The 13,291-nt window shown below is 34.2% G+C and overlaps 2 protein-coding genes across 2 annotated transcripts in view; one reads left to right on the top strand and one right to left on the bottom strand.

Moving 5' to 3' along the window:
* Positions 1-2,437: 2,437 nt before the first annotated feature.
* LOC106102709 lies at positions 2,438-11,084 on the bottom strand. The gene is made up of 8 exons (XM_013282258.1): positions 10,907-11,084; positions 7,674-10,713; positions 7,135-7,238; positions 6,674-6,879; positions 5,985-6,276; positions 5,212-5,349; positions 4,414-4,672; positions 2,438-4,019 (listed from the first exon to the last, which is right to left on the bottom strand). Exons 2-8 carry the CDS (start codon positions 10,521-10,523, stop codon positions 3,513-3,515), a joined length of 4,356 nt encoding a protein of 1,451 aa, XP_013137712.1. The 5' UTR covers positions 10,524-10,713; positions 10,907-11,084; the 3' UTR covers positions 2,438-3,512.
* A 317-nt stretch (positions 11,085-11,401) lies between these two features.
* The window catches only part of LOC106102713 (ER membrane protein complex subunit 2-like), a gene marked incomplete in the record, with an annotated part of 3,466 nt that continues 1,576 nt past the window's right edge, over positions 11,402-13,291 (top strand). The window contains 5 exon segments of the mRNA XM_013282261.1: positions 11,402-11,585; positions 11,892-12,005; positions 12,376-12,526; positions 12,629-12,772; positions 13,155-13,291. Coding sequence (XP_013137715.1) covers positions 11,555-11,585; positions 11,892-12,005; positions 12,376-12,526; positions 12,629-12,772; positions 13,155-13,291 — 577 coding nt within the window.

Here is a 13,291-nt window from a genome sequence, read left to right on the forward strand (position 1 = left end):
AAAAAAACAATACCTAACCTCATATTTACAGTAAACTACAACTTAAATTAAAATAAATAACCAATTTCTTCTAATAACCGAGTAAGAGTAACTATAGCTAAGTTAAATTTATGTTATAAAAAAACAAATCATCAATTTCTTTCGTGTTGTGTTAAAATTATACGAGATCATTGTTTTGTTGTGTGTAGAAACAAAAAAAAAATACAAAATAAAAAAAAGAAAAACTAAAAATTATACTGCACGATGAACACAGCTGGTGTAGTTCACTAACAATAACATCGAAATAAACTTACAATTTACACGTAAGCACCGTCCGTGAAAAACTAACCTCAAACTCGAAGCCACCGATATGTCAAGTACTATGTCGCTCAACAACATCTAATGTAAAATTTAAAAAGATAATTTGAAAACATCTACATATAAAAATTTTCAAAATATAAATATCATTTAAATGCGAAAATCTCAATTCATTTGGTTGCAACACTATTAAAATACTTTCTTAATATTCACGGCAGTGCTTCGTCATATTAACAACAGACCAATGTCTAATTGCACATTACGTGTTTTTATGTTAATTTAGATAATGAAGCAATCAAAAAATATAATTCGAGACACGAAGCTGTCACCACATGAAAATGTAATCAAACATACCAAGGCACCATATTTTCAAAAATGGCGCGTCAATGACGTCACTGTCGAAACATTTTAAATGGCGCTGGTTAATGCACATTATCAGTTGAAATACAGATAAATGCTGCATAACATTAGTAAAATCAAATAATCTATCTAAAGTTCTGATGGAAATTATATAGCGAAATATTTATAAGTTTTTGCAATAGACTGTACCATTACTGTTACCGCGTGGTTCAACTTTCGTGTCCCGAAATATACAATGTTAACATATTCACTATATCCTATACAGATAATTTGTAAACTGTTAAAAATCTTACTCTATGTTCTCCCGACATGTTGCCAGAATAGTTAAATAGTGATTTTTAACAAATTCCATTTTAAGAAATTAGAATTTATAAGAAATATAAAGACCAATCTTTTACAGAGATTGACAATACCTGAATATAATGCAATTTAATGAATTTTAAACAAATCTATAACATAAATACATTGATAAAAATAATTTTAGAAAATTTTATTGTAATGGAATCTGGAATTCTCACGTAGTCAGCGCCAGTGGCGATTATTCTTTCTGTGTGTTATATTTTACAGAAATCTTTGCTATTCAGATCATGTTTTTCTCTCATAGAAGAGGAAATATAAAAATATATATATTTTATTAATTGTAAACATATTAAGAGAACCATAAAGTAAAATTTCCACAGGTTACATATGTAAAAGAGCTACAGAAATACAATGTAGATTAAATAGGATACAGAATTCCACACGCCTTGATCACAGTTAAGAATACTTTAAACTTTTAAACATTACAATTATAATCATATGTATTTTGTTAAACCCCAAATCTATGACTCCTATGTAACTTAAACCATAACTTTCCGATTTACGCTTGTTTTTAAGTTCTTTGTTTAACCCAATAAACAATTTCTGTGTTTTTAAAATAATATTAGAAAGAACATAATGTTCGTAAGATACGGCTTTCTTACCACGATTGGATTGTTTTAGTTCCCGATATTTCGGCACAGTTACATGCGCCATGTTCACGGGCTGACTGAAGTGACGCGTAGTGTGAAAAAAATAAGTTACACGAAGCCATATCGGTTTACTTTTCTCCTGTTACAGCTGTACACACACAGTAACTGTGCCGAAATATCGGGAACTAAAACAATCCAATCGTGGTAAGAAACCCGTATCTTACGAACATTACATTTGTAAAAACCACGACAGTTTAAAGTTATATATTAGAGAGAACTTTAGATTGTCGTTGTCAATCATTAGTTCCTATTTGATAAGTCATAATTATTGGAATAGTTCTCTTGCAAAATTTGCTTTCCAAACATATGATAATTTACATAGGAGCCATTGAAATGTGCATTTGACTGGCAATTCATATAATTATTAATATGGCAACACATTTATATAATAAGCAAGACTTTAGTTGCAAGCAAAATTGTCTAAATTACATTTATTAAGTCACAATTCATTATTGCTTTTTAAATAACCTCTACATTAAACACTGTCAATATTGGAACATTAGATGTGAAAATCATAATTAATCAAAAATTAAAACCTACCAATGATAGGCAAATGTGAATTCAATTTTTCTAATACTCTGACCCAAGTATAACAGTAAAATAAATTAAATTATAACTAGAACATTAATAAAGTAAATATAAAAAAATTCATGACATTCACTACACGCCGTTTAAAAGTGAAAAAAAAGTAGAAATAAAGCAATTATTAAGTAAAAAACAGTAATATGTGTACTACTAAATTTAATTAAATCTGAATTTCATCTGAATCATAGTAAAAAATGAAAATTATACTACTTAAAAAATAAAATTAATCTAATCAGTGTCATTTTAAAATTGGCAACAATTCATTATGTGTCAAAGTTCGTTGCAAACAAATACAATGTTTCAACACATTTAACAAAAAGTCGACAGAAATGTAAGAAATATTGGTGAAATATTGCTTGTAGCGGGGTACCAATACTGAATTTAGTTAAAATTTGACTAAACACATGAGTTATTGACAAACTTTAATATGAACCCAAAACATTGCTTAAAAATCAATTTAAAGAAATCAATCAAATATAGTTGTTTTAAATTATTCGAAATTTTTTGTAATCAGTGGTCGTGGGAAAAAGGCTGATGACTACTCTCACGCCACGCTTGTCCGTCAGGTAACGCGTGACGTCATACGTCATTTTTAGATTTACGATCAGACTACACCTCGACATTTTCGTAAAGAATAAGAGAGTTCATACTTTTATCTGAATGTTGTAGCAGTGAATATACATAATAGAGAAGACATCTCAATATCTATTGTCCATGAAAATAGAACAAGTTCTAATAAATACGGAATATTTGAAAAGTTTTGGGTCAAATTAAAGTTTGCCTTAATAATTTGTTAACCATAAATCACTTCCTAAACCGCTCTCAACACACTTGGTCCTGTATTTACAAGATACAATTTAATTTGAAATTTAACTAACTATTTACAATTTGGTGACTTTAAAAATGCCAGGTTTTACCCACAAACGGTCAATGCTTTGATAAAAAGTGTTATGCTCAAAATAATCAGTTGAAAGTTAGCAAATAGACAATTAAATGAACAAAATTCATCATTTTCCTAAATTTTGATATAAATATCTTTTATATGTATTTCTCTCCAATTGAACCTAAAATCCTTTGTTAAATTTTTAAAAAATACTTACTGATTTTTTGTTGAATCCAACAAGTATGTATTGTTACATCTTGTCGTAACTTGACAATATCATGTTAGACATCTTCAAATTAACTTTAACTTTAGTAGCAACTAGCACAACCATTATTATAACTTAACACTTTCCACCAAACACTAAGTCACCACAAAGCCTACGCCTCGGTAGCGACAGGCTCTCTTGCATGATGTATTTTAACATGCTTATTATGGTTAGATTTATTGCTTGAAGTTTTCCCACATATATTACAAGAGAACGGCCTCGCTCCACTATGTACTTTCATATGTTCCGACAAATAATAACTCCTGTGGAAGGATTTCCCGCACTCTGGCACTTTGCAGACAAACTTCTTTGCCATTTCGTGTTCTCTGACGTGACGTTGACAATTATATTTCCTGATGAACTGACAGCCGCAGTAATTACACGTGTATGGACGTAGAGATTTGTGCGAATTCATATGTGATATGTATTCCGTATATCGTATAAAGGCACCTTTACACAGATGGCATTTAAACGGCTTAGCTGACCGACTCATATGGGTCCACCGATGAAGTTTGAGATTCCACTTGGTTGTGAAGGATTTGTTGCAAATAACGCACGGGTAAGGCTTTTTACCGCTGTGTATTAATAGATGAGCGCGTAAATTCGACCTTAGGTATATCTGAAAAATAGGAAATAAAACATTTAGCTCATAAAACGGGTACGATAAAGTATGAGGTGGCGATTTCGACATATGATATTGCTTTAACAACTTAGACATAATTTTAGTCAAAATATATGTAACATTAACATCTTAAATGGCTATTTTCTTTTTATTAGCATTAAAATGAATTAAAATCTTACTAACAATATAAATGCGAAAGTTTTGATAAATACATGAATATACATGTTTGTTAGAGCCTAAACGGCTGAACGGATTTTGATGAAATTTGGCACAGACGTAGACATTCTCGAAGAACATAGGATACACACTACACCCACTTTTCTTTTTTTTGTAATTCACACATGGACGGACTTGCAGGGGAATGCTATTTAAAAACATGAAGGTAACTCACCTGTTTGCAAACAGGGCAGGGTACATTAACCTCCTTCCCCTTCACCTTGTCAGAGAGGAAGTGAGCGTTGTGCGTGCGGCGCACGTGCCGCGTCAGGGAGGAGGAGTGCACGAATTTGTCGCTACAGTAGAGGCAGGACTTGGGCTTCGCGTCGTGCGTCTCCTTGTGCCAGAGGAGCTTCGCCCTCGAGTGGTATACCGCGCCGCAGTGGCACACGAAGTCGCGCACCTTGGCACGCTTCTGGTAATGGTGACGGTCCCTGGATGGAAAAATTTACTGAGACTAACGGCCGAATATTGAAACGATAAAACTAAAAACTAAACATTTGTTGTCACGGTAATATAGAATGGGGTGTGTGGTACAGTCGGGGAATCTGGTGGTGATTTTAAACAAACACATTCGTTTGAACGTTTTGAACACATTGAGATGACGACACAAAACACATTAAAAAAAAACCTTACAGACGAATTAAGTACCTCCTTCTTTTGGGAGGTAAAAAAGTCAGTCAGTGGTACCCGGGTAATTGAATTTTATTATTACACCATCGTCTGTACTACTCACTGCTACCTTATCGGTTATTGGTAAGAGTCCGAGTTGGCGTAAAGGTGTCATGATCAAAAAGGGAGTGATGACTGAGATGACGTATGATAGAGTTATGTCGAAGACAAAAACCCTACAGGAGTAGGATAAGGAGAAAGATAATGACAGTAAGAGACCGTGTTTGTATAAGTTAGTTTCATTACAGCAAGGCAATTTTTCCGTAAGTAGAACACCGCTTATATCCACGACTGTACTTACCTGTGCTGCGCCATGTTGGAGTATCTGCGGAAGGTGTCGTCGCAGACGGTGCACTTGACGGGCATGCGGCCGGTGTGCACGTTGCGGTGCTCCGTCAACTTCTGACGCGTCACGAAACGCTTCTCGCACAGATCGCATCTGACAACGTCATAACAATACAATAAACGAATTACACTGCACAACACTATCAGTGGCAAACTATAGTTAATTTTATACATTCAATCGTAAGATTATTTTTATAAAACACTATTTAATATTTAATATAATATAAATCTTTTTATAATATACTAGATAATACAAGAAGTAACACACTAGCTACTAATAATATAAAGAGAGAGAGAGAAAGATTTGTATTTTTGTATATATTTAAATAACTCAAAAAATACTTGGCTGATTCAAAAATTCTTTCACCATTAAAAAGGTACATTATCAAGAAGTAACTTAGGCATTTATTATTGTTTTTTAATTTCAAGTGAAAGAAATCGCAAGCAACAGCTAGTACATTACATAAATACAAAAGTTTAGATGAATGAATTTTAGAGTTTGTAGCCTAAACTGCTAAATGGATTTCAATAAAATTTGGTAAAGATGTAGAGTCTATAAGAACACATAGGCTACATACTTTCGTTCTTTGTAATTGCACGCGGACTTAATCCTAGGCGAAAGCTACTTTAATATAAATATTACTATATCAATTTAATAGAAAACTATGAAATAAATAAAAAAGTATTACACTCTACTTTTAGACGAAGCAAAATTAAATACCAACTCACTTAAAATTCTTGATTCCTAGATGAGTTTTCATGTGCAGAGCTAGACTTCCTCTTTTGAAGAAACATTTCCCACAAGTGAGGCACTCCAATGGATGTATCTTTAGGTGGGCGTTAAAAGAAACCTCCGTTAATTGATCCACCTTGCAAGTTGGACAAATATAGTCCTTCTTCTTCCTTTTAGTCTCCTGTTTCACTAGGGTTTCTATAGCGGGCTTAGCTTCAGCGATAGCATCATATACTTGCTGCATTGTTGTCGCCATTGAGTCCTTCGAATCTATTGTTAGGAGATTCCCTGGAAATTATGAGTTTTTTAGATATTACAAATGCATAAGTTTGTATGAATGGATCTTGGATATTTACTTATTTAATAATTCCAGTAACATTTTAATAAATCTATTTACCTAAATAAAGCCTACCCTCACTTTAGGCTATATATCTTCACGCTTTCAAACTTAGAGAATAAATAATATGGGAAAAACTGTCATGTGAGTATGAGACAAAAACTACAATTTGACATCGAGAAATCAAGGTTGCCATGGTAACGGTAATTGGTATCCAATGTCAGACCTTTATTATCATTTATGTTGAATTTTGACGTTCGCAATTGAAATACAAATATAAACATTAAATAAAGTTTCGGATAAAGTCGCGAGCAACAGCTAGTTGGAAATAAAAGTTGCTTAACTTACTTTCTAAAACATTTTCGTCCAGTTTCTCCTCCTTTTTAATACTCCTGGCAGTGACGAGGCGACTGTAGCTGGTCTTCCCATTGGAGCAGGTTGGCAGCGAGTGGGCAAGAGCCTTGTGTGTCCGGAGCTCCTTCAAGGATGGATACTTGATACCGCATTGAGAACACGTGTGTAGTCTACTCTTTGCAAAATGGAGCTCATCCTCGCTGAAATATTTGCACATATGGCCATTGAATAAAAAAGAAAAAATGTAGACTCTGTTTTAGTCATGGAAACAACAGACAATATTAATTTAAAATGTTAGTTGCAATGGCGTGACTGTAATTTTATATTTCGTTCATATAAATACGTAATTTGACATGACAGCTTGGCATGATACAATCACAAGGAAAATTAATTCTATATTATTTTAGACTGTCAATGGATCAGTGTTAAGAACATATTTAAAACAAAATACTAACATGTTATCCCGTTTTTCGTTTGTGTCTACATCGGAGCCGTCGGACACCCAACTCTCCCGCGCCATCAGGTCGTAGGGCTCCGAAGGAGTAACCTCGTTGTACATCTGGAACATATAAACAAAAACTACAAACAAATTTCATGTTCTTTAACCATAACATTATAGGCTATATATAGTTCTATTGTCAAACTCTGTTAAAAGTGATGTACTTCCTTTCTTATCTAAATGAAAAAGATTAAAATAAGAACGTACATAAAAATTGGCGCATTTTAGCGGCTACTACCAGAAATATGAAAACAGTCCTCATATTGCAGAATAACATGAAACTAATTCCTTTGTTCACATTAGAAAGTGGTGTATAAGAGAAATAGATTGAATAGCAAGACATATTTGAATAACATTATTCAAAAGAATGTTTAAATAATGTCATAGTAGAAAAATTATATAATTATTCCTTATTGCAAATACTAAATAAGTACAGATATCAAAACTAGAACAATTAATATGTGATATTAAAAAGAAAAAATTAAATGTGCTTACCCCACTCCATGGTGATTCCATATCTCCATTACTTTCCTGTCCACTCAGCTCTCCCCGAGGGGGCATTCTCTCATCTGCACAAATGTTTAATGGAGTCTCCCCCTCACTACGACTCTCACTCAGCATGTCAACTTTACTGTCCTGCTCACACCGATCAGCCATCCCAATGTTACATCCTTCACCCATCTCAGAGTAATCAGGCCCATTACTCTCAGCTATCTTGTAGCTCTCATGAATAAAATTTGGCAATACAAACTCAGATTCCTTCTGTGAAGGCTCACCCCAAATGTACATATTATCTTTCGGCCCTTCCCTAAAACTAGACTCTTTTTGAGCCTCAAAAGATTCAACTCGGTCTGGGGTAAAGTAATCTGCATAAATATTATCTCCGAAATAATTTTCATTCATCATGTTAACAAACTGCTTATTCTTCGATGAAGTCTCCAAGTCCAACAGTTCTCTGTGGTTTGACTCATTTTCAAAATCTCCTGGTACCATGTTACCATATGATATCACATTGATAGGTCTCAAACTCTCCAACTGTGGTATATTCTGTAATGGCCTACCTTGGTTACTAAAACCACCCTCATTGCTTGCATTAAATTCTTCCTTTACCTTAACCTCATGCATGGAAAATTGATTAGAATCATTCAAACTAGATGGCGCGATAGGTTCTATGTCCATAGACTGCTCCTCTGTGTCAGCGTCAAACTCAGTATGGTCATTGCCTTTCAATTTCTCAATAGACACAGTTTGTAAGATTTTTGGACTTTCCAGTTTTTCAGTATGATGTATTTTATTTATACTAAAATTTTCTGGTGTCTTACAGATAGAAGAGGATGGTAGAGGCTCCATATCACTCTTATTGGAGGACTCAATAGATAAATTTATCTTTGCATTTTTAATCTGCAGAATCTTTTTGTGTTTTTTAACATAGATATTGTTCAACCTCAGGGTATTCTTTTTCAATTCCTTATGTTGGAATTTACTCTCTTCTATATTTTCATTGATAGTGTTAAGGTGGCTCCTACTACTGTCAGCTTTAGGTGACAATGGCACATTATCTGTAGAATTATACCCATGTTCCGATAACTCACTACATGGAGAAATAGATGGTTTTTCATTACATATTAAATCAGGTACAGGACAACTATCAGAAAATTCAGTTTCAATTTTGCTACCTACAATACTAGACTTGGAAGGAGAATCTTTATATGATGGAGGATTCCCTACATTTTTTATCACAGAAAATGCATTTGACACCAAGCTATCACCACTTGCTGTGGAAGGCTGTGTGCCTTCATCGGAAAAACTCTGATTATTATCTTCTAAGTCAGGTAATATCTTGTCTGGTGTTATTGAATTTTCAGGGTAATCTTGATCATTAGTTCCTGTTAGATCCATAACTGTATTTAACATGCTTTTCTTATGTTGAACTGGTACTTCCACTTTAATATTGCTAAGGATTTTAAGACCCTTTGTGGTACCAATGGGTTCATTCTTTAGCTCAGTTTCTTCCGGTTTACTGTTTTCATCCAAACCTGATGATCCAAGAGATGAACTTCCACTAACATCACCCAACCTGCTAGTGGCTGGAGTGTTTATTGGACTGACTTCAATTATTAGAGTTTTATTACAATCCACATCATCATTGCATCTTTTCTTTTGCTCATTGGATAACAGTAATGAGTTTTCAGGGTAAATGGAAGCATTGCAAGGTTTTTGCAATATTTGTTGAGGGTTTGCATACATACATGAGGTATTACCAAACTGATCAACAACTACAACATTCTGATATAAAGAACTACTCTGGGTGACATTCCCCAGGTTGTCATGACCTCCGAGCATATTAGGCATAGTTGAAATAAATGGTTTACCATCTAAGTTGTGAACCATTTCTCTATATATAATTTGTGAGTTTTGGGTGACAACTGTAGTGCCCGGTGAGAAGGTATTGGCTCCCATCTGGTTATACTGATTGGGGATAATAGGTTGAGCACCCTTGGTGTTGAGTGTTGCATTTGGTGGTAAATTCCCAGACATTATCATGTTACTTTGAAGATTTTTCTGGACAAAAGGTGATGATGGCATCACCACATTAACACCTGGTGCTATATATTGTACTCCACTCATATTTTTGAAGAGAATATTATTAGACTTTGGCAGCAACTTAACAAACTCAGGTTTAGGCATTAACTTAACAAGGTCACTACTTTTTTTCGGTGGTATAAGTGTTGATGCAACAGATGCGGGAACCTTGGGGGCAATCTGAGGCATGTTATAAGTAAAAGCATTACCTGAACTATCAATTGTATTGTAGTCCAAACTACGAGAATATTTAATCTCACGATCTTCACTTTGATCTGGGTAATATTGGTACTGTTGGTCAAATTCTGCTACTCGGACATTGGATGCATATGTCTGCTGTGTTTTATCCAGTTTCATTGCATAAGAATTTTCAGAATACTGACCTCCATGGTTAATATGACTATTTTCAAAATTAACTTCACCAATTCTTATATCAGGAGTGACATTTCTTGATGGGTTAGAAAGTGGTGTCAATTTACTTCTACTTGGTGTTCTTCTCCAATATTTTTCGCTATCCAAGCTCTGGTGGGAGCCCATCCAACGCAAGCCGTCGTCCGCCGCAGGAGTGCGAGATCGACTCTGATAGGAACGCTCGGATTGCGACGGAGTTGAAGTACGACTCCCATAATTGGTGTTCTTACTTGACAGACTACATAAAGCCTTTATAACTTGATCCTTTGGATGTGTGTCTAAATGAGACTCCAAAGTCATTCCACTGTGTAAGTATAGAGTGCACACAGGGCACTGAACTCTCGAATCCATGTTTACACCTTCAATATCACAAATTGCCACAAAACTGACGCGAGGTCGCGTGACGTTATATCAAAAAGGAACTCGCAATTAATTCACTGTGTTGCTTGAAACGAGCCTCTTCATGCACATATCTGTCCGCACGTAAGTCGCACAATCCACAATAACACATATCCTCGACGTAACTCGTCCCCTTATCGATCTGTCGGACAAAACAAATGTAAATAAATATAATATGTTCCATGTTACATCGACAAATCAATAAACTCGATCGACACACTACTAGAGGACAAAAGAAAACAAAAGTTCGAGATAAAGGCCATTCAGACATAAAAAAGTCGAATACGAAGAAGAAAGAACTGAATACATTTGTATAAGCACATTTCAGAACTTACCTATTTACTATATTTGTCATGTATAATCCATGGCATTTATAACTCTGAAATAGATATTTCCTGCATTTACGACTATGCTAATTCTAAAAATATTTCCAAATAGTCAGACATATTGTGATATTGCAGACGTCTTGATCACAGGTTCAACATCACATCACCACAGAATGCTCACGCAAGAACACACACACGACTTTAGTATTCCGATTCACGTCATTTATTACAAGAATTTTTCAAATGTTTTGTTACAATTGTATGTAAAATCACTGCAGAGTTATTAAACTAAGTGTTTAGCAAAAATGTAAGTTCCATGAGCTTTCAACTTTCTAAGGAGAAAGCAAGACAGAGGTAATAAACATAAAAATGTGCGAAAAGAAACGCGCTTGGCTGATTAATTGAGTTACGTACTCTTGGAAATTCTTACTATTTACTCTACGCATATTTCATTTTTACACTGTCATTTGTCAATGTCAAATAATTGTCATTTGTTATAAATGTAATTTCGCTGCCACCAACTTCAGCTTTTAAACTAATTAAATATCAGAAGTATACATTAATTAATAAGTGAAGTTGTACACTAAAATATATCTTTTAGTAATATTGTTATTGAATATTTGTGTTTGTTTTCACTCATTACTTACAGAATAAAAAATGGACAACTACGACGACTTAAGTCCCAGTGGTAAGTTAACAAGGTTTCAATGGTGTTTTGAGTTATCTTTTCTCTAGGCTTAGATGCCATTATAATTAATCGATATCAAGTCATGATATCAGAAAAATATGTCATAATCAAATAAAATACTTATTTACAATATGTAAAAAGTGGCTTTAGGGATGTCATCCTGGGTTTATCATGTCAGAAACTAATTTAAAAAAGTTCATATATTCTTGGCTATACTCTTCCCAAAACTAGTTTATAATTCTCAATATAAACCAGAACAAGCATAAACATTTACTTCATTATATTGGTTTCTTTTTTATTTTTCAGAGGTAAATGATTTGTTAAGGAAATGGCGTGAAAACAACGAGCGTAAAAGTTCCGATGTTGTGTCACTTTGGATGAATGTATTACAAACACACAGTAACAAATATGGTAATGAAAGTAAGTATCAATGCACGAGAATGTTATCACTTAGTATTTACTATGGGTGTCACTCAGTGCACATTTAGATGTAACTACTAGGGTCATCTAAGTAAGAAATAATTCTTAGCAGTCATATCACAAGGGGCAGTTGAGAATCAAAATCAAAATAAGTACAAAAACAACTGAATAGAGTCACATACATGAAAGTTGCCCCCTCTTTGCTTCTAGTCCTAGCCTAGATTGTCTTTTTCGAAAAACATCAGGAAGTGCAGTCGTTTTTCTCATTTTTTATTAACAAACTTCCACTGCGGAACAGAGGTATTATATATCTAACATGTAAAACTACCTGTAAGTCTGCTGTGAAAATTTATGGAATGTTCTGTTTCAGAATATGTTTTATTAGAGCAAATAATTTATGCCATGTTGGACTGTCATCTGTATGGTTTGGCGAAAGGCTTGATATATGTATTGTCACTGGAGTTCCCGAGTAGTCTGAGGGTGATGCGTTACAAAGCTGCAGCCCTAGAGGCGGAGGAAAAGTTAGTTAATATAGTTTACTATAATAACTTAGAGGCTTATTATTGATTGTTATATAGTCCTCAATTTTTTTCAATGTTTAAGAGTTTTATATGTTTGAATAGATATGATGAAGCATTAAATGTTTTGGATGTTATAATTAATGCGGATGAGACAAACGCGCCGGCCCGCAAGCGCCGCGTCGCCGTGCTTAAAGCGCAGGGCCTTATACACGAAGCTATCAAAGAGCTCGCTGATTATTTGAAGAAGTAAGTCTTTACACTTTTTTAAAGGAAAGAAAGCTCAAAATTAACTTTATTATAACCTAAAAGATGTATGTTTGTTAAAAAGTTCCTTTCTAAGTTGTAGTGTTTGTAGTTTGTTTTTATAAATCAAAGAATAACTCTAACTATACTGTTATTATAAAGAAGAAAGATTTGTATTTATTGTATTGAAATAACTCAAAAACCACTACTCATTTGAAAAAAAAAATTATCATTAAAAAGCTATGTTATCAGTCAGTAATATAGGCCATGGTTTTACTATAATATTTTTTTTATTTCACGCGGACGTCGGACGACGACCGACGACGGAAGTCGCGAAAAACAGCTAGTATACTATTAAGAAGGTGGAAATCTTTCATTTCTATAGGTTCATGTCAGATGTGGAAGCATGGCAGGAACTATGCGAGCTCTACCTTCAGGTGCAGGAGTACTCGCGCGCCGCCTTCTGCGCCGAAGAGCTGATCTTGCACCAGCCACACAACCACCTCATGCATCAGCGGCTTG

The sequence above is a fragment of the Papilio polytes genome, unplaced genomic scaffold (genome assembly GCF_000836215.1).
Source record: "Papilio polytes unplaced genomic scaffold, Ppol_1.0 DF823912.1, whole genome shotgun sequence".
NCBI classification, from domain to species: Eukaryota; Metazoa; Arthropoda; class Insecta; order Lepidoptera; family Papilionidae; genus Papilio; species Papilio polytes.